At 40.3% G+C, this 22,453-nt stretch overlaps 1 protein-coding gene across 2 annotated transcripts; it reads right to left on the reverse strand.

Annotated features, from left to right (window-relative positions):
- Positions 1-872: 872 nt before the first annotated feature.
- LOC131543756 (butyrophilin subfamily 2 member A1-like) lies at positions 873-21,676 on the reverse strand. Of its 2 annotated transcripts, none has more exons than XM_058781506.1 (7): positions 21,410-21,676; positions 9,405-9,761; positions 8,007-8,126; positions 7,884-7,904; positions 7,635-7,670; positions 4,065-4,106; positions 873-3,959 (listed from the first exon to the last, which is right to left on the reverse strand). In XM_058781506.1, exons 1-7 carry the CDS (start codon positions 21,456-21,458, stop codon positions 3,358-3,360), a joined length of 1,227 nt encoding a protein of 408 aa, XP_058637489.1. In that variant the 5' UTR covers positions 21,459-21,676; the 3' UTR covers positions 873-3,357. The 2 variants fall into 2 exon arrangements, with proteins under 2 accessions (XP_058637489.1, XP_058637490.1); XM_058781507.1 differs by lacking the exon at positions 21,410-21,676 and adding an exon at positions 13,522-15,492.
- Positions 21,677-22,453: the final 777 nt, after the last annotated feature.

Genomic DNA, 22,453 nt, shown 5'->3' on the forward strand with positions numbered 1-22,453 from the left:
TTAGCCTGGCTTACACATAACACATTAATACGCTTCTATTATTCAAATCCGTTAAAGGATTGTTAGGCTGCATTAATTAGATCAACCGGAACCGGGAACACTCCCCATAACACACGATGTACTTGTTACATCGTAAGTTGAATGGCATCTGCGCTAATGTTTGTCTGTTTCTTTCCTAGTCTGTTTCTCAGTCCGTATCCGATCAGATGGTGGATCAGCACCAAGAGATGATGTCTACAGCCCTGATCGTCAGCGGAGACCAGGACACCCAGATGACCCCCAGAGATATATCCCCAGATATATCAACCAAAATAACAAAATAACTAAAATATAATAAAATACCTAACTACATAATACTACTATTGATAGAAATTGCAACAAAATTAAAATAGAAATATAAACTTTTGAACTGCGGGTTTCGTCTGGTCAGAGGAGAACTGGCCCCCGACTGAGCCTGGTTTCTCCCAAGGTTTTTTTCTCCATTCTGTCTCGGAGGGAGTTTTGGTTCCTTGCCGCTGTCGCCTCTGGCTTGCTCAGTTGGGGACACTTAATTTCTAGCGATTATCGCCGATTTGATTGCACAGATACTATTTAAACTAAACTGAGCTAGACGATGACATCTCTGAATTCAATAATGAAATGCCTTTAACTGAAAATTGAAAATTGAGTGTTTAATCTTATCAATATACATTACTGACACTCTATCCTCCAATTTGATACTGTTAAGTGCTTTGACACAATCTGTATTGTAAAAGCGCTATATAAATAAAGGTGACTTGACTTGACTTGACAAATATTTGTTAGGAATAATATTATTGATGGTGTGTAATGCAATGTAAATAAAACAAAGAGGCCACTCTAAATGTGTTTTTAATTACATTTAATTGTATATGTTTACATTTAAAAAAAAACATTTTGAATACTTTTGTGCAAGTTTTGAATACAAATGTTAAAACTCCCACATGGGGAGACACAATTACCACCAAAAACACAAAAGAGCTTTAAAACAAACAGCAAAGAATCTGTCTCAATAGCAAAGGTCTGACACAAGACACAAGACAAGTGTGCAGTAATGCTCCAGGTGTACAGGTTGCATGTCAATAAATGAGGGCTCTGGTCCTCCTCAGCGGTGGCTCTGAAGACCGGACCTCCTTTGAGCAAAAGATTCTCTGGTACTTCAGTTTTCTGTTCTTCACTCTGAACTGAAATGTTGTTTGGGGAACCAGTAATGGTTCTTCTATGGCCTCACTGTGAAAACTCTATTGTGGAGTCTTTATTTTTAATGGTGTTCAGAGTTTAGCTCCATCCCTAATCAAACACAGCCGCCTGTGATCTTCTGGTGATCCTGCAGGGTTTGGTTGGATTCTTCAGGTGTGTTTGAGAGCTAAACTCAGGACAGAGAACCTCCAGCACTGAGCTGTCCATCCCTGTTCTACACACACTTAATGACCACTTGAACACTTTGACCAAATACCAGAAATACATAGACTGGGAATCAAACTGAGGGTGTACTCACACTAGGCGATCAGAACCGTGCCCGAGCGTGTTTGACCCCCAGAGCCGGGTTCGTTTGAGTAGTGTGATCGCGGGTGGTTTAGCCGGCCCTGGCTCGGTTGGAGGAGGTGGGCCGGAGCACAGCTCAGTGCAGCAAGCATGTGGTCGTTGTTGATTGCATGAACATTTCTGAGCGGCGAAAGTGATAGATCTGTTAAGGCCGTGTGTCACTGCATCCCAAACGACTCAAAATAATAAACCACAGAGTTAACAAAACGATGAACTCATGAAGGCTTCTCTGCTGTCTTCACCTGCTGTCAGAAACGTCATATTTCCCTCGTATGAACTCATGATTACGAGCTCGCTGCATTCAAGTGATTTGTTGTCAGACAGAATACAATGTAAAATTCTATTGCTTGATAACCTAAGCATTCATCACGCCAGATAGTCAGCTTGATATGATTCTGGAATTTCAGTCAAATACATGCTTATTTCACTGTTTATAATACATAAAATATGCTGCAAATTAGTGTTGTCAAAAGACCCGGTACTTCGGTACCAAGTCGGTACTAAAAAAATGAAAACGTCACGGTACCAGGTTTTTTTAAGTACCGGTGGTACCGAGTACCCGGTCAGCCCGGTTCTTGACGCGTACGGCCCTATGATTTCCGCGATGCAGAAAACGCGGACGGAATCTCGGAATCCAGTTATAAAAACGGAATTTATAGTTTAGCACGGAATGTCACGGAATCTGTCAAAGTTTGGATGAATTAATCAAAAGTGGGTCATTACACTTAAATCAAATCGCGACAGGACTAGTATCTGTAAATATTAAGCCGCAAAAGTCGGTTCAAATATGAATCCTGCGCGTCTCTGTGAGTGAATGAAAGGCAGAGACGCGCGTTTTTTTTTTGTTTTTTTTAAATACATACACTGAAGTGCGCGTGACGCTCGCGGTGATTTCAGCATCTGCCGTCTCAATGAGGACATAAATACATAAACAACATCTACAGAACTGCTCTAAGAGTCACTTCACGAGCATTTGATCGTTTCATTGAGTAAAACCAGCGTCATATCATATAGCTACACACAGAAATTTAAAGGTATTCACGGCAACCCGTCAAAATAAACGTTAATCTTAAAGACATTGTGCCAGAAATATATTACTATTATTTAGTAGAATGTATGTGATACTATTACTACTGTTGAAATTTTTTTTATAAATATTTATTTTTAAAGAAATCACACCATATTTTAATTTTAATAGTAAATCCCCTTTATTTACCCAAAAAATAAAATGTGTTTAAATTTAATTAATTAAAAAACAAATCAAATTTGGGTGAAACTTGTTTACTGTTTTTCATACTTTTATTATTTGCGGAAAAACTTGAAACACAATTTTCATACATTTTATTTTTGTTTGACTTTATTATTAAAAATAGTGTGTTTTTTTAAATTAGCATGTGGTACCGAAATTGGTACCGAGAACCGTGGATTTTCACTGGTATCGGTACCGAATACTGAAATTTTGGTACCGTGACAACACTACTTGCAAATGAGTATATATGAATAGGCACCACTTTAACAACAAGACAAGGTGATGTAGTTGTTGTTTAAAAAAAATAAAAATAATAAAGAATAGCATTAACAGCAGCAATCGTTGTCTCCTAACATATTTAAAGTGTATGGCCCGCCTAACTTGGAAACTTGAGTAGGCCCTTTCAAAATAATCTCTGAGTTTCCCAGCAGTAAATACGACTTGAGAGGTCATTCACGTCCAGCGGAGGAGTGGGGACAAACCTGCTCAGGCTCGCTTCAAGGCAAATGTGCCTAGTGTGAGTACACCCTGAGACTGAGTGAACATCAGTGTTTTTGAGGACATACGTCCATCTTTACACATGCTGTGTTGGACTCTGCAGCTGATTCTACAGGTTCTGGACAATCCAGGATTGTAAGTGGACTCTCATCACCCACACCAGGATTGAACAGAGGAACGACTGATCCAGAGAATCTGCTGCTGATGGTCAGGTGATGTTTTCTCTCTGTGACGTTGTAAAATGACAGCTGACCGTCATCATAATCTAACAGAACTCCCAGTCGCTCAGGTCTCGGGTTCAGTGAGAGTATAATTGATTGGTCAGTGTTGCTGTGAAAGCCATTAGGACCGTCTGAACACAAGAACCAGAAACCAGCTGATGCAGTTACAGCAGATCTGTGTTTTGAAGCAGAACTTCCTTCTTTCACCACACCAATTAACCAGTAGTGTTTGGGAGGTGTATTGTCTCGTGCCAGATCCACCTCCCAATAGTGACGACCAGAGGTGAATCTTTGGGCTCCAAATGCACATAATTCATATGGAAATCCCTCTCCAGTGTGATTATATTCTGGACCGTCCCTCACGATTTTACAGTCCTTAGAAACCGTCAGATCTGGATGTGAACGCTCACGGTCAATACTGATCTCAACTGTGAGGAAAAAATACATCAGCAACCATTATTAATCCTTATGTATAATTTTATATGAAATGATATTTACACACACATGCATATATAACTGAGATTACATCATACCTGCATGTCTCCTCAGTTCTTCCATAGTCATGTCTTCCACAACTACAATAAAAAATATAAAATTTGTGAGTAAACTACAGTTATAATTGAGAACATCTACAGTATCAAACAAACGAGTCTGTTCTGAAAGTAAATAACAGTAATAACAATAATAAGTGAATAATTGTGTGACAGTGGGAATGTCACACAAGGTGCTCGTTATTCTGATAATATTACTTATGAAATATGATAAACGATATGATAAATTGTAAAAACACAAAACAGAAGCATTTTCACTGATGCTTTCAGACCTCTGGATGCCCCATAATGAAATAAACTGGTTCATAAATATGATTGTTCTTGTTGTGAAATCCGTGCTGGTTTATTTAATGTGTGTGTGGATACTTCAGTCTGTTTCTCAGACTCATCAAACGTGTCATTTTCATGTTTATTTCAGCTGTAACATATATGTGGATATTTATGCAGTGATTAGTGAATCATTTCAGCCGTTACACTTCTTAAAACACTCACTCAGTAGATACCAAAAATCAGTTATAGCTGCAAAATCTCAATACTTTTCTGACATTATAGTGAAAAACCAAAATGAAGAAGAAACCCAAATTTTTGGTAACACTTTCTATGAAGCCCATATTTATAATTCATTATAAGGGTGTTCTTGAGGCATTATAATGAATGCATAATGCATTATAAAAACCTTATAATATGTTATATCATCTTAAGAACAGTTTTAATGTATTATAATATTTACTTATTAGTGGTTATAGCTTTTAAGAGTGTGATGATTTATAACACACAGTGAACACAATCCATCTGCTTAAATTACAATGGATTATATTTCTCATAGTTATAATGTATTATAAGTCTCATATCTTGCCATCTTTCTTATGCTATTTTACTTAAAGCAAACAAAGACCACTTATAAGTATAGTAATAATAATAGTAATATTCTTTTTTTCTCAAACAGCCAAAAGATCAGATATCAGATCAGATGAATGTGTAATATGACACATTTGCTTTGAACTATGTTTATTTTAATATCAGTTTGATTATTTTGATGGTACCCTTTAGACAGCTGTTGATAAGTAACTCTGCAACCGCATGTTATCTAGCAGTCATGAGAGTATTAGTAGTATGTCTGTTAAATACATGCTCACACTTTTGATGTTTCCCCAGCAGACATACTGACTATAAGTAACTTTGCAAGTACATCAACATTATACCGATCCTAACCTTAACCTAAGCCTACTAATACTTTAATGAGAGTTAGCTGACATGTAGTTGCAAAGTTGCTTATAGTCCATAGACTAAGGGACCATCAAAATAAAATGTAACCTAACATATAAACATTGATTTTTTATTTTTTTTTTCAGTTGAAATTATTAACTAGCTCACATCAAAATTAATATTAGCCTCACACTCAGATAACACTCCACACCTAACCACTTACAAGATGTAGTAAGATATGTGCAGAGCTTAAACAATGTCAAGATATATAGTGCATTAGAAATGTAAAAGTAGATTTAATATGGTGTTCATTGGGTGTTATAAATAATCATAATCTTAAAAGTTATACCCTCAAATGCGTAAGCATTATAATGTAGTATAATTGTTGTTATAATTATTCACAAGATGATATAACATATAAGTTTTTATTTTTTTTATAATGCATTATGCATTCATTATAATGCCTTAAGAATACCCTTATAATGTATTATACATATGGACTTCTTAGAAAGTGTTACCATGATTTTTACTGTTTTAAACTCAGTTGTGAGTCATGTGAGTGCTGTCTGTTTTAATGCACCAGCTACAGTATCAGACTGTTTTTACACAGACACAATTGTTGATGTAAGACATAATATTGTGTCTTTAAACTGTGATCCATCTGTTCTCTCTGTGTGTGTTTCATCTTTTCAGCAAGTTACTTTTAATTCACTTTAGGATATTATTAAGCAGCTTAAATGCAGCTCGTGTCTGCATGACACTATTCAGCCAAGTGTTTGTTTGTTTGTTTGTTTTGCTGCGGGTCTTTGATGTTGTTGGGCTATAATAAATACGCCCCTTCTCACAGGTGTTGTTCCTAAATACCTAAAACATGCAACTGTTAAAATAAAAAAATAAAATAATAATAATAATCTTGACCCAACCATCCTCTCCAATTATAAACCTATTTCAAATGTATCTTTTATGTCTAAAATCTTAGAGAAAGTTGTGTTGGAACAACTGCAGAGTTTTCTGGAGCTAAACAGTGTTTTTCAATCTGGGTGTATTAGATATAAACTTACGTAATTAGAAATAATAATAATTATAAAATATCATAGTACCAAGTCAGCTAAAAGATTGTATTATATAAAAACTTTGTTGTCTGTTGACCCGGGGGATTCTGATACTCCTACTTTGAGCCTGAAGCGCTGATCCTGTGGTCCACAGAACTCTTATCTCATGTGTGGACTGGGTACTGAAGCTGTGCTCTTAACTGGGTTAAGTCCTCTCTGACTGATAGAAACGTATCTATTTTTCTTGATGGGTTTTCTTCTTCTGTTTCTGTTTTGAACCTCAGGGCTCCGTTCTGGCCCCTCTCTTGTTCTCGGTGTAAATGCTTCCTTTGGGTACTATTTTTCTAAACATGGTGTCGTTTCACTTTTACGCTGATAACACGCAAATTTATTTGCCCTTAAAGAAAAATGACAAAAAAGGCTTAAGCTCGTTATCAGCATGCTTGTCTGATATTAAGTCTTGGTTTTCTGAGGCTATTATGTTTGGGCCTACGGTTGTGCCAGATGCTTTAGAGGGCGACCCGGGAGATGTGGTTCCCTAAAACCCTGTGAAAAACCTTGGTGCGATTTTTGATTCTGCCCTGAAGTTTGATAGACAGATAAATGCTGTAGTTCATGCATTCACTTCATCTAGACTTGACTACTGTAATTCTCTTTATATTGGAGTCAATCCAATATTAGTCGTCTTCAGATGCTTCAGAATGAAGCCGCCAGACTTTTGTCTGGCACTCAGAGATTGATCACGTATCCATAATATTACAGTCTTGCACTGGCTGCCGATTTGTGATAGAACTGATTTCAAAATTCTGCTTTTTGTTTTTAAAGCTCTGAACAAATTAGCTCCAAAATATCTTTCTAATCTTTTGAATCTAAACACTACTGCTAGATTATTAAGGTCATCTCAAAGACTGCTGATGGTTCTGAGATCTAGACTTAAGTCGAGGGAAGACCAAGCTTTTTCTATTGCTGGTCCAAAACTGTGGAAGAGTCTTCCTATCCATAAGAGTAATTACCACAGAGACTGAATTTAAATCCAAGTTAAAATCTCACCTCGTCTCTCAGGCTGTCTTTGATTTTTAAAGTAGGATTTTCTGAATGGTGTTTTTTGATGTAAACTCTCTATACTGTTGCTTTGCAGTCTTTTTATTCTCTTCTGTCTCTTTTTTAGATAATTATCCTTTGTCTTTTTGTACAGCACAGTGGTCTCTACTGTTGTTTTTGTTAGTGCTATATAAATAAAATTTGATTTGATTTGATTAAAAAAACATAGCAAAGAACAAACGTCTTCAAATACCTTCTTTTATCAGTTTCTCCATCGTTCCCTCACAATCTGAAATGAGAGAAAATAACAATGTGAGGTTTAATTATCAATCTGCTTCACAAATACTCCAGACTCTATAAACCACATTAAATTACATTTTAATCCTGTCAGGCATTGACTGGCATAAACACATAGACTTCTTTAGCTGTATCAGAAACTCTCTCAGTAACGCTGTCTGACAGGTTCATCAAATTCATGAATAAATGAGTTCATGTTACTTACTTTCTTCAGCTGGTTTCTTTCCTGCAGAACAGATAAAAAAATATCAACACATGAGATGCACGAAAAAAAAAAAAAAACACCTTCTGAAAACCACATCTTTAAAATCTTTAAACTAGATTGTACCTGTTAGTTTGTCTCTGCATTTGTAGAGAATAAAAGCAACCAAACCCAGAAGAGCACAGATGAGGAGGGTGAAGAAAAGAGCCTTCCATGGATCTGATGGATCTGATGGATCTGATGGATCTGAGACAGAACGCCAATAAAATGTATAAATAAATAAAAATATAGCAAAATATAGAAATTATATAATAATTAAGTTTAAAAAACAACAACAGTGAAAGTCAGCATGAAATGCCATTTGCATTAGTTCTCATGTTCAGTTCATGTGTGTTCACAACAGAGGTAATGTTAAAGTTTTCCTAAAATAAGTTCAGTGTCAGTCTGTTCTTCACAAAAAGTGACTGCATGACTAAAAGACTTCAGAATATACTGAACACATCAAATGGACTCATTATTGAATCTGATAAACGGCAGTGCAGTGGAAGTCGCATGAGTTTGGAGCAACATGATGCAGAGTCACTGGAGAACTATGAGAGAGAGCGGCGTGAGTTAAGCCCGTTTTTACTTACGGTGAGCACATGACCGTAATGAGTCCAACTGAAATATGTAGTTAAACTGTGCCATTGATTATGCTGAAGCAATATGCTGAATATTTTCAGTATGATTTATCCTAGAATAACAGAAGTAAAAATGTTAAGACTCGTTTTACCAAGGTCAGGATTGAGTTTGAGGATGAGTCTCACAAAACTATATTTCCGAGGTAAATGAAAACATTTTTAATTTTCATAATTTACTATTTATGTATACAGTGCAACAGCAAAAACTGCGAGGAAAAAAATTTAATGTTATATTAATCAAGCTGCAATACCAAACAGGGCCACACGGAGATGCTAACAGGCCACTGAACCAGCTGCCTTAAAGGCAGTGCAGGTGATTTGGTTCAAAAACAAGTGGTCTACATTTATTTATATGTATTTATATTGTCTGTGGAAGGCGTAGAAAATGTTCAGGCTGAACACTGCGATAGGCTGCCCTGCCTGTCTGTCAACATATGTATTTGTATATCTCTGCGCACACTGTTTGCGCAGACATGATTATCAACGCGTTCCAGCGAGAATGAAAGAGGCTATTATTGTAATATTATGCTCTTTGTACTGTAATGTTTTCTCACCGGTGAATGAGATGTCAGCTGCCCACTGCTCCGGGTGTGTGTTCACTGTGTGTGTGTGTGTGTGTGTGCATTTGTTCACTACTCACTGCTGTGTGTGTGCACTTGGATGGGTTAAATGCAGAGCACCATTTCGAGTATGGGTCACCATACTTGACAATATGTCACGACTTAACTTAACTTAATAATTTATAACAATAATTATTATTTTGCGTGTGGCTTAGAGAAGGCAGCGCGCTATCGCCCTCTATTGGCCAGCTGCCACTGATAATGAATTGTAGTTTTTGACTCACCAGTGATTTTGAGATCTACCACTTTGCTGTCATATACTGTGTCTCCACTCGCATAACAGTGAAATGGACCTTCATCCTGAAATGTGAGTTTCTCCAGCCGCAGAGAGACGTCTCCATCCTTCAGTCCACCAGACTGATCTGACCGCAGAGACAAAGAGGTTCGGTTCCTGAAACACTCCTGGATGTCCTGGATCTTCCTGTGATTATAGAGCAGAACAGGGTTGTTGAAGTCGTGACGGTACCAGCGGATCTCCAGAGCTTCAGCGGTCTCAGGAGGAGAGATCCAGCAGGGCAGAATCACTGAGGATCCCACATGAGCCACTACAGGATCAGCAGGAACCACTACAGTGAACGACACTGACAGACGAAGACAGACGGTGAAATATACAGTGTGTAAGTCTTCAGTCTGTAGTAAAGTTTAAATCAAATTTATTCATAATCTGCAAATTTTCACAGGCAAAATCCAGTCATTTTACTAGGAATCCACGTGATCGGGGATTTCATGTAAGAGCGTAAGATTTCCCGCTCAGATTATGGAATTTGTGAATTCGCTGTATTGACGAACAGAAAACTGGTTGGGTTTTAAAGTGAATCCTGTGCTTCACACACTATTGACTTTATAGCCTGCAACTGAAGTTTTTTGTCAGTAATTTTTCAAGAGTTAGTTAAGAGTTGAGATTGGTAGAGTTTAGTTCCTCAGATTATCCTAAACCACTTTACATGAACTAAAAAAATTTAAATTAACTGGTAGGGCTGCAACTAACGATTATTTTAATAATCGATTAATCTGTCGATTATTTTTTCGATTAATCGATGAATCGGATTTAAAAAAAAAAAAAAAGCATTCATTTCCAACCCTTTATTCAAAAACAGAACTAAAATCTTTAGAAAGTGGGGGGGGGGGAGAGTGCAAAAATTAAATAATTTAACAACACTGCGTCGTTAGCGTTGGTATTGTATCAGACACCTGCACTTAACATTATATGAAAATCAAGCTCAAATGGAGTTAATAATGTTTTTGACCAGAGAATGACGGAGATGGAGTGTTTTGTCTGTCGTTAGAACGGCTGTAACTGTTATGCAGTGCATAAGTGCATTATGCTTTCATCAACTTTTACAGGTTATATAACTTTGATTGTAGCTATATGGGCGCTTAGTTTTTCTTGTTGTTTAATACACTTGGCCAAAATCTCAAATTAAGCGCTTATGCACATAATGCACAGGATATTTAAAACGATATAGACAGCAAATAACTAATTCTTCTCCACTCTTCAAACACACAAAAACATTATCCTTTACTGACATAGTGTTTGAGTAAAGAAAACGCTGTACTATTCAAACACCAATTATTTATTCACCCTTGCATTGCGAAAAGCAGAGATCTCATCTTCTCCAGGCTGTGCGCGCGTCAATCTGAACGGAGGCGGGGTGAAGTTACGAGGTCTCGCTGAGAGCTCGATGATCCAATGGCGTTACAGTTTTACTGACAAGTTATTTTAATGCTTATCATTGGTTTACTATTTTTAAAACTCTCTGATTTAAAATAATAAAACGAATTATAAGCGACTCAAGTTTGGATAATTTTTCACAGCACCTGACTGGGCTAGGGTATGGCAACTGCATACTCTGCCATACGCATAACGCCGCCCCTGCTCCCACACCTTGGATGACTTGGGTCGCACGGATTTCTCTGCCTCCGCCATGTATCTTTCCTCTACCTCCGCTCGTTTTTTTTTTTTTTTTTTTACTTTTGTTTTTATTTATGAGGCGCCAAACTCTGCTAGCATCCGTGTGAGAGAGACCGAGTGTGTTCACTCCGCTCCGGCGCTCAACTAAAGTTTTTTTTTTTTTTAATAATCAAGCGTCTCCGCGTCGCGCGACACAACGAATCGATTATGAAATTCGTTGCCAACGCTTTTAGTAATCGATTTTTATCGATTTAATCGATTCGTTGTTGCAGCCCTATTAACTGGGTCATTCTACCCTGCTGAAAAAAAAAACAATAGAACCCTGCCCAAAACACAATAGAAAATGTAATGGTTTTAATGGTTATAATGGGAGTTGTATTGGTTTTAATGGAAACTATAATGGTCTCTACTGGTATGTGATGGATTCTATTGGTGGGATGTTAAATCCTGTTGGAAAAATGCCCAAAACACACTACAAAAAGGAATTTTGTAATGGTTTTACTGGGAAAAGCTAATGGTTTATAATGATATTTTAATGGCAACCATTGGAATTTCTGTGATGGTTTCTATTGGGCTTCTATTGTTTTGTTGTTTTTTTTAGCAGGGTACAAAAATGTCCACTTTTGGTATGGCAAGATGTCTTAATATGTATTTCTTTCTCTAACATTTAAACTTAGACCACATTATTAGTGTCACGAATCCGGTTCGTGGCCTTCCGTCCGACTGCCACAAGAGGTCGCCTCGCCATCATATTGACTCTCACACCACACAGTCACTCCGGACTACAGTTCCCATCATCCATTGCACTGATTACACACACACAGCTGCATCCAATCAGACACCCTCTATAAAGGTGCGTTCATGCCATATCGTAGATACCAACTTGTAAAAATTGTTCACGTCCTCATAGAAGTCGTAATTACAACTTGTGAACGGAGTTTTCTGAGAGCTACAGTACCCTATCCTACAGAAAAGCATTAAAAACTGCTAGATCTGATTACTTTTCGTCTCTTCTAGAAGAAAACAAACATAACCCCCGGTATTTATTCAATACAGTGACTAAATTAACGAAAAATCAAGCATCAACAGGTGTTGGCATTTCCCAAGAGCATAGCAGTAATGACTTTATGAACTACTTCACTTCCAAGATCGATACTATCAGAGATAAAATTGTATCCCTGCAGCCGTCAGCTACAGTATCGCATCAGATAGCGCACTATAGATCCCCTGAGGAACAATTCCACTCATTCTCTACTGTGGGAGAGGAAGAATTGTATAAATTTGTTAAATCATTTAAACCAACAACATGTATGTTAGACCCGATTCCATCTAAACTACTAAAAGAGCTGCTTCCAGAAGTCATAGATCCTCTTTTGGCTATTATTAATTCATCATTGTCATTAGGATATGTCCCCAAAACCTTCAAATTGGCTGTTATTAAGCCTCTCATTAAAAAAACCACAACTTGACCCCAAAGATCTAGTTAATTACAGACCGATCTCCCTTTTCTGTCAAAGATACTAGAAAAGGTAGTATCCTCACAATTATATTCCTTCCTAGAGAAAAATGATATCTGTGAGGAATTCCAGTCAGGATTTAGATCGTATCATAGTACTGAGACTGCTCTCATTAGAGTTATAAATGACCTGCTTCTATCATCTGATCGTGGTTGTGTCTCTTTATTAGTTCTACTGGATCTTAGCGCTGCGTTCGACACTATCGACCACAACATTCTTTTGAATAGACTAGAAAACTTTGTTGGCATTAGTGGAAGTGCCTTAGCATGGTTCAAATCGTACTTATCTGACCGCCATCAGTTCGTAGCAGTGAATGAAGAGGTATCATATCGATCACAAGTGCAGTATGGAGTACCTCAAGGCTCAGTACTAGGGACGTTACTTTTCACGCTTTACATGTTACCCTTGGGAGATATTATCAGGAGACATGGTGTTCGCTTTCACTGTTGTGCTGATGATACTCAGCTCTATATTTCTTCGCGGCCCGGTGAAACACATCAAATTGAGAAACTAACGGAATGCATAGTCGATATAAAAAACTGGATGACGAGTAATTTTTTACTGCTAAATTCTGAAAACAGGTGTTAATTATCGGACCTAAAAACCCCACATGTAATAACCTAGAACATTATCTAACACTTGACGGCTGCTCTGTCAATTCTTCTTCATCAGTCAGGAACCTAGGTGTGCTGTTCGATAGCAATCTTTCATTTGAAAGCCATGTTTCTAGCATCTGTAAAACTGCATTTTTTCATCTCAAAAGCATATCTAAATTGCAATCAATGCTCTCAACGTCAAATGATGTTTTATTAACAAAGTTCGGGAGGAGCACGTCAGATACTTAGCCTAATTAGACACAAGTGGTATGCCATCAGGCTAATCAAAACAAGGGTATAAATACAGCCGACCTACCTCCTTTCATTGACGGCTAATCAGCATCCGGTCTGCACCTTTTGCCATTACTTCACCCGGTTTTTCCCGTCCAAACAACGAGACCCATGCTGGGGATCTTTTCGGATCCTCCGGCCAATCTGCCGGCCCCAGGATCGGTCTTTCTCCCCCAGACACGGCCGCCGAGCTCCTGGCTTCGTCGCGGCCGCTGCTCTCAACTCAACCAGCCACTGCTCTCAACTCAACCAGCCACACGCTCTCTTCCTCCGATCGGGAATTGGATCGTATCTTAAACATAAGCCAAACGCTGATTAATTCAGACGCACCGTCTTCTCGGAGGGTAAACAAGCGGATTTGCACGATCTTTTCGCCACCCCGCAAACCAGCCCCTAAAAACCATTTCAGCAGTCATAGATCGAGAAAAGCCCGAACTCGCCTCGCTCGACACCACCATTGTCCCGCCCAACACCCGCGAGCGTCAGGTCGCAGCAGCAGGCCTTCATCGAGCCTGGGCCGGGCCGCGCCCCAGTTCTCACCGCAGCAAGCCTCACTCGCTTCCCGCTTCGGCTCAGCCTTCACCGCGGCTCTCCAGGCCGCAGCGCCGTATGCAGCCGGGCCTCTAGCTTCTGTTTCCAGATGCTAGCGCGAGGCGGCCTACGCTAGCGGCGTAACCATCAGTGTTGCCAAATAATTCTCAGGTAAAATCGCTGAAGGCAGGTAATTGTTGATAAGTTGTTAAAGGATGTCGCGACATCATTGGATGTTAATGTCACCATGTAACCATGACAGCGCCTAGAATACACACAAGAATTACTTAAACTTTCCGTATTTTTCACCTGCATTTCTTACCACACTGTAAAAATGTTTAAAAACAAATACATAATAGCATGAACGGTTAAAAACGTTAAAATGCTACAGGAAAACCTGTTAACGGTAACGGGAAGTTCCCCTAATATATACGGTAAAAAACTGTAATAGACATTTCAGACAATTTTAAAGACAAATGCCATCTTGGAAGTGAAAAAGAATATAAAATTTGCAGGGAAAACCGTAAACAATGTTCCCAGAATTCCCCGCATTGCATTTCAAATCTTATCAGTTATGTTTATTAAGGTTGTCTGTTACATCTAATGTTGTTAAACGAATGTTTATTGCAAATTTCAATTTAATGAGTCTCACCATGATGTTTAATGCTTGCGTGAATGATACTGTGCACCATCTATATATGTTATTTAAAAGCTGCCTGTAATGGGCTTTGGTGCATCACCTGACTTTCTCATCACCACCTGCATTTGGTGGTTATCAATGTATTTCAAAGGTACAAAACATATTTCAGTACTTCAATAAGTTGGTTTATTAACATTATATCAGTTAATGAAATTACGGTATTTTTGACTGTAAATTCAAGTCAAAACTGTAAAACTTAAATGTTGCTACCGTGTTATTTACGGTACAATTCCGGCAACCACAGCTGCCGGTTTATTTTATGGAAGTGTTTTTACAGTGCCATACTCAATTTACACAGAGCAATGGTCAAATTTATTTTGTTTCGTGGATAATTCGATCACAATTAAAAAAAAAACAAAAAAAAAAAAAAACAGTACATTCGTTGCTGAAGTAGCTAGGCTAGTGGCTAGCCCAACCCATCCAGCAATAAATGGCTAAATCGGCTACACCGTAACATTTGGTGGGACACGCTGGAATGTCCAGGTAACCTACAGCAGCAGGAGCAAGCACGAGGCTGCCTCCGCCTGCAACACAGGCCCACACATCTCAGTCTTTTTCTCCCACTACGAATTACTTTCTTTTTCCTTTACAGTGGCCTCCAGTTCCCGTAGCAGACACTAGCGTGAGGTTACTCCTGTTAGCAGAGCAGGACACGATAGCTCTTCAGGACTCCCTTCCTGTGGCCTACAGATACAGCAACAGGAGCTAGCCACAAGGCTGCCCCCGCTCACAATACAGACCTCTTTCTTTTACTCCTTTTTCTCTTACGATTCTATCAGTTTCCCACCCCAAGCCCCAGAGGCCGTTGTTCAGTGCGAGGCTGCCTCCACTAGAAATCGCGGCCCTGCTCCTCTCTCACAGCTCTCTACAGCTTTCTACAATGAATAATTGGGTAACGGATGCATTGCAGGCCACATAGGCTATAATAATTATTTTGAACTAAGTATCAAAGTAAGTAGCATGGTTCTGTTGAAACTTCTTATAATGTATTATACAATATCATGTAAATACTCATTACATCAAAGCCTAAGATGGCTCCAATGGCCTGACAATCGTCTATATCGGTGATTCTCGGGCCTGTCTTGTGGGCCCCGGCTGCTGCGCGGTTTGTATGTCTCTCTCATGGGCCGCACCCGTTTCAGGTCTTGCAGACTCTACTAATGAGCTGATGAGTTGTGTCGGGTGTGTTGAATGGGGAGGCATGCGGGTTGTGCTGTGGCTGGTGGTCCCGGGATGGGTTCTGAACCACTGGTCTATATGCCACTGTGCGATCTAATCCTCGTTCGGCTAAACATCCAATTCAAATGTCCACTTAACCTTTAACATTTGGCCATTTCTTTACGTCAGAAACTATCGTATTTATTACTATCATAATTATCGTAAATTATCGAATATGGACATCAAAGTTGCCATTTTTCCATTCACTACATTCAGCCGTTTCACAGAATTAATCCGTTTAGCTTTCCCCTATAGGCGGCGCAATTAAACGAGGGTTCATGATCAGATCTTTCGTCGACCGCTGTCTCAGCATTAGCCCATTGGAGTGGCTGCTAGGAAATCCTGGGGTAAGAACCTTCTAACCGACTTCAGCTCCACATAATTACCCGTTCAAGCATAAAACACCTCGATGAATTTTCTCTCAATAGTAGGACAATGATCATGCAATCCATATTGCAAATCATGAGTCTTAGCACCTGTCTGGCAAAGTCGACATCACTTCCAAGTCATGCCTGTCCATCCAGATTCATGGCACTTATTTGGGGTACGCTAGCAGGGAATCCCATTTCGTTGTACGCTTAACCTTTGGACGCAAGCAGCACCAAGATTTTCGGACGTATTATCAGGTACCGCTATTGGATTGTCTTACAATCACGCAAGCAATCCTCATAGCATCTACCCTATTAGACGACTATTATTCTGAGTATTGAATTCCCTGTCAGATGCTGTAAGAGCGCTCCCGGTGGAGCAATACCTTTCTCTGTCGACTAACGGTGAGGCTCACCCATCTGACACTGCGGGTAGTGAACTCGCGTTAGATGCATGAGAGCCTCTCAGTTGAGCAAACCTTACGTTTCCGTCTGACTATGGGTGAAACTCACACGTCCGATGCCATAAATATTGATTTCCCGTCGGACGCAAAAAAAAAAAAAAAAAAAAAATTACGAGCCTCTCAGACATTTTTAAACTTACCTTTTCAAGTCCACGCTCGGTGAGGCTCACCTTTCTGACACCGTGAATCTCCACAGCTTGTCAAACACTGGCGGAGCCTCCCAGCTAGACAACTTACCTTTTCCACCCTGCGGCCAGAGAGTCTCACCCAACCAGGCTGCGAGCTTCCATCTCCAGTCAAGATGACGGCGAGTGCCTCCCGGCCACCTAACTTTACCTTTCCATCTTTACCTGTTCGACATTGTGAGTCTTGATCTCCCGTCGAACGCCGGCGAGCGCATTCCCGGCCAGATAACCTTACCTTTTCAAGTCCCACGCTGGCGACGCTTACTCGTCCGACATTGTGGGGATTGTGCCCCTGTCGGGCGTCAGCAAGAGCCTCCCAGCTAGACAAACTCTCCTTTCCATCCCGTGACAGGCGAGACTTACCCATCCGGACCGTGAGTTTTCATCTCCGGTCGGATGCCGGCGATAGCCTCCCGACCACACAACTTGACCTTTTCCGTCTTTACCTGTTCAGCAGTGAGTCTTGATCTCCCGCCGGACGCCGATGAGCGCATTCACAGCCAGACAAACTTACCTTTTCAAATCCCTCGCCGGGCAAGGCTTACCCATCTGACACAGTGAGCATTGAGCTCCTGGCGGACACCGGTTAGAGCCTCCCAGCCAGACAAACTTCACTTTTTCCATCCTGCGGCCAGTGAGACTTACCCATCCATGCTGCGAGTGTCCGTCTCCAGACGGATGTCGGTGAAGCCTCCCGACCACACAACTATACCTTTCTGTCTTACCTGTCCGACCCAGTGAGCCCCGATCTCTTAACGGACGCCAGCGAGAGCACTCCTGGCCAGACAACCTTACCTTTTCAAGTCCCACGCTGGCGACGCTTACTCGTCCGACATTGTGGGTATTGTGCCCCCGTCGGGCGTCGGCAAAAGCCTCCCAGCCAGACAACTTACCGTTTCATCCTACGGTCGGTGAGACCGACCCGTTTGACTCAGTGAGTATTGGCCTCCCGTAGAGCATCGGTGTCGGTCTTGGCCACCCACCTATTTTTCTGTTCGACGGGCGACGAGGCCTAGCCTTCAGTCGCCATAGGTCCCGTCCACCTGCCGAACACCGTCCACCTGTCTCTCCTATCCTCACACCTTTTCCCCCCGCCTGGCGAGGCCTACCCGTCCGATCTCTCCTGAGTCTCAATCTCCATCGGATGCTGCGAGAGCCCTCCCAGTCTCCGGGTTTTCTCTTCTCCCTACCCGTCGGCGAGGCTATCCGTCTGACATCGTAGTCTTGATCTCGTGTCAGACGTCGACGTTGGTCTCCCGGTGGGCTCCTGTACTTGCCGCCCGCAAGTGAGGCTCAGTTGATCTCCCGTCGGATGTCGCGAGAGCCTCCTTGTCGGACGTCCAAAACTCTTTTTATCTGCCAAGCCAAGAGGACCCACTCGTCCGGTGATGGAGGTGCTCCAGTCGGAGGCTTCATGGGTTCTCTTGGCAAGTCTCCGCCCTCTGTCCTCTGATCAGCAGGGGCTGACGGCCAGTAGGGCTCGTACGCCGACTCCGTGATCTATCCCACTGCAGGCAACTCGGGTCCTCCTGGCCAGGACCTTAACGACGCTGCTCCTCTATCGGCGGGCAGGGCTCACCCGTCCCAACGTGATGAGCACACCGTTGAGCTTCGGTTCGAGCCCTCCCTGACCGGTCGCCCCAAAACTCACACCAGCGGCCGGTGGGGCCTACCCATGCATGCCAAACCGCTCCCTCAGAGCTCGTAGGCTCCCCCGGCCTGCCACCCAGGCTACTCCTCGAACCAGCTACCGCCAGATCTCTATTGTGTATTTGGGGGGGATCTTAGTCTGGCGGCTGTCCAACACTCATTTCTTTTGGGGGATACTCTGGGTTCGGGCAATTCCCGAGCTCGGAGCCCTTCCCCAGGACAGCACGCCAACAACGTATTACCATACTCGCCAAATACGCATTACGTTACTCGTGCTAATATATGTAAGTGTGAACTCGTGAAATGCAGAAATGTTAATTCATGCGTTTATGACCTCAAGGTTAGACTATTGTAATGCTTTATTGGGTGGTTGTTCTGCACGCTTGATCAACAAACTACAGTTAGTCCAAAATGCAGCAGCTAGAGTCCTTACTAGAACCAGGAAATATGACCATATTAGCCCGGTTCTGTCAACACTGCACTGGCTCCCTATCAAGCATCGGATAGATTTTAAAATCTTGTTAATTACTTATAAAGCCCTGAATGGTTTAGCTCCTCAGTACTTGAGCGAGCTCTTATAGCATTATAGTCCTCCACGTCCGCTGCGTTCCCAAAACTCCGGCCGTTTGATAATACCTAGAATATCAAAATCAACTGCGGGCGGCAGATCCTTTTCCTATTTAGCACCCAAACTCTGGAACAATCTACCTAACACTGTTCGGGAGGCAGACACACTCTGTCAGTTTAAATCTAGATTAAAGACCCATCTCTTTATCCTGGCTTACACATAACACACTAATACGCTTCTATTATTCAAATCCGTTAAAGGATTGTTAGGCTGCATTAATTAGATCAACCGGAACCGGGAACACTCCCCATAACACACGATGTACTTGTTACATCGTAAGTAGAATGGCATCTACGCTAATATTTGTCTGTTTCTTTCCTAGTCTGTTTCTCAGTCTGTATCCAGTCAGATGGTGGATCAGCACCAAGAGATGATGTCTACAGCCCTGATCGTCAGCGGAGACCAGGACACCCAGATGACCCCCAGAGATATATCCCCAGATATATCAACCAAAAATAACAAAATAACTAAAATATAATAAAATACCTAACTACATAATACTACTATTGTTAGAAATTGCAACAAAATTAAAATAGAAATATAAACTTTTGAACTGCGGGTTTCGTCTGGTCAGAGGAGAACTGACCCCCGACTGAGCCTGGTTTCTCTCAAGGTTTTTTTCTCCATTCTGTCTCGGAGGGAGTTTTGGTTCCTTGCCGCTGTCGCCTCTGGCTTGCTCAGTTGGGGACACTTAATTTCTAGCGATTATCGCCGATTTGATTGCACAGATACTATTTAAACTAAACTGAGCTAGACAATGACATCTCTGAATTCAATAATGAAATGCCTTTAACTGAAAATTGAGTGTTTAATCTTATCATTATACATTACTGACACTCTATCCTCCAATTTGATACTGTTAAGTGCTTTGACACAATCTGTATTGTAAAAGCGCTATATAAATAAAGGTGACTTGACTTGACTACAGCTTGTACCACGTGACCGCTGCACCGCGGAGCCAGCGAAAAATGGCGGCGCTTTCAAAGAAAGCTATACTGCTCGAAAAAAGGGGAAAATAGATACATATAAAGATAGGCTACTATAATGTACTATAATATAAAAACATTATGCAAGTGTTCATACTGTTATTATTTTGTTGTTGTTTGTTTAGGTTAGCAATATTCATTATCGCTGTCATTAATAATAACAAACAAACAAACCCACGGTTTGTAATTATTTTTTGCCTGACATGGTTTCTGTATTCTGCAATATTTAGCAGTAGCATACAAATGTAATGTGTTTTACAGCTGCCAATAACATTTTTATGCGGTCGCGGGTTCATTTTGTTGACTGTCACTATAGAACGATAATCCCCAGTCCGAGGACGTGAACAGTATACCGAGTTGAACATCACGTGTTGTCATCTCGGAATTACGGTAATTACATGGCGTGAACGCAGCATAAGCCTTAGTCTTCCTCTGTCAGATCGCGAGTATTGTTTAACATCAGTCACTGTGATAGTGTCTCTGAATAAAGCTTTGCAGATGGATCCGAACGCTTCCTCTGTTCCTTCCGTAACAATTAGATTACCTTTTGACTTTATGAATACGCAAATGATTGCTTAATGATTTTTTAAATCTTTTTTGTGCATTTATTTAAAATAAACGCATTTTTGTTAAACAGTAACACCAGTGACACAACTCCAGGGGACCACTAATTTCATTATATATTTTATAATATTTATTCAGCATTTTTTTTTTCTTGTTTGCTTTTTATATGCCATTTACATCATATATTTGATAGTTATGAATAAATCATTGCATGTTAAATGGTAGAAAAACCTGTTTTGACCTCAAAATAAAGTGCTTTCCCACTGTACATGGCTGTGGGGACCAGCAGTGTTGTGGTGCTTGGAATTCTGTATAATCAATGAAAAATATATAGGCTATATATTGCCACATTGATGACTCAAGGTGGTGTAATTGTTCAAATAACATTGTAACCGTAAAGTGTTTTTCTTGTAATATTTCTGTAAAGGCTAGGGACAGAAAAGTGGACATTTCCATAGAATGACCCAACTAACATTCCGTATGCAATAACATTCCAATATAAACATAGCCTAGCCTACATGAGTTATTCTATAAAGAGGTCTAATATTTTAATCTCCTCTGTATGGAATATTCAAGCCATAAAAACTGAATGAAAGTGTGGTGTTTGTGGTGTTCTTACCAGCAATCTCTATGAACAGATTCAGTAAAGCGATAATAATCGACAACATGCCTGAGGAAATCTCAAACAGGCTAAAGCAAACTCTTGAGAGATTCTCCAGAATAAATGATCGATCGGACTGCTGATGAGGAGATCCACCGGAGACAAAGACTCGTCCTAAATCACAGTTACTGTCAAATATATTTAAATATAAAAGATACAATAGTCGAAAATCAGTCAGAATCCAAGCGTGCTCCCGATTTTCCTGTTTTACTTTCGCTTTCTAAAAATAATGTCAGCCCAGCCGGTGTTACAATATATTCAGTTCCTGAAATATTTGGTTCCACTGGGTGGCGCTTCCGTGAATATTCTTATGAATATATATGTGAATTATATGGCTGTGGGCCATCATAAATGTTAACTGTGGGTCTTTCCACCTCTTCCTCATCCCAGTTAGACGCCATAGTCAGTGTAACTAGTTCTAGTAGCTGCGCTGCAAGGCTGAGGCTACCTTCCACCACGTCTACCTCATATGACGTCATCGCCGAATTGCGTAAAAAATAACCGTTACTAACCAAAAACGACAAAAACTGGACTTTATCACCGTTTTGGAGACATTTCTAACTTTATATACATATCTTGACTGCTTTACATACCCATTAAGCGAAAGTAGTGTTTAACCTGCACCATAGCCTTTAAGGAAATGTACTCTTATTTGAATAAGTATTTTATTAGTCTTGATGTAGTAATTTGGTGCTTAATCCCATGATTTTTCTCGACAAACATTTTTACAGATAAATATAAATAAAATGCCACTTTTGTCTTACTATTAAATAAATTTCCACTTAATGAATGCATCGATAAACCTCAATACATTTTACACAGAAATTTGTGAATGGTTATCAAATTTAAACAGCCTAAATAGTATATATGACATTTCGATAGCATTAGGTATCACGTTATATTATTAACATGGCTTTATCCTCTTCTTTTAAATGACACTATTTTTATTTATGTTGTTGACACACCACACCTGGCGATTTGCATTTGCTGTTGTACACAGTT

Source organism: Onychostoma macrolepis, chromosome 07, assembly GCF_012432095.1.
Source record: "Onychostoma macrolepis isolate SWU-2019 chromosome 07, ASM1243209v1, whole genome shotgun sequence".
NCBI classification, from domain to species: Eukaryota; Metazoa; Chordata; class Actinopteri; order Cypriniformes; family Cyprinidae; genus Onychostoma; species Onychostoma macrolepis.

What these genes read in the sequence shown, in the direction of transcription:
- LOC131543756 (XM_058781506.1), bottom strand. Translation starts at nt 21,458, where the DNA reads ATGTTGTCGATTATTATCGCTTTACTGAATCTGTTCATAGAGATTGCT. An exon ending in GGTAGATCTCAAAATCACTG is followed by an intron (nt 8,127 to 9,404) that starts GTGAGTCAAAAA and finishes GTTCTGTCTCAG; the next exon opens with ATCCATCAGATCCATCAGAT. An exon ending in GGAGAAACTGATAAAAGAAG is followed by an intron (nt 4,107 to 7,634) that starts GTATTTGAAGAC and finishes TTTTTATTGTAG; the next exon opens with TTGTGGAAGACATGACTATG.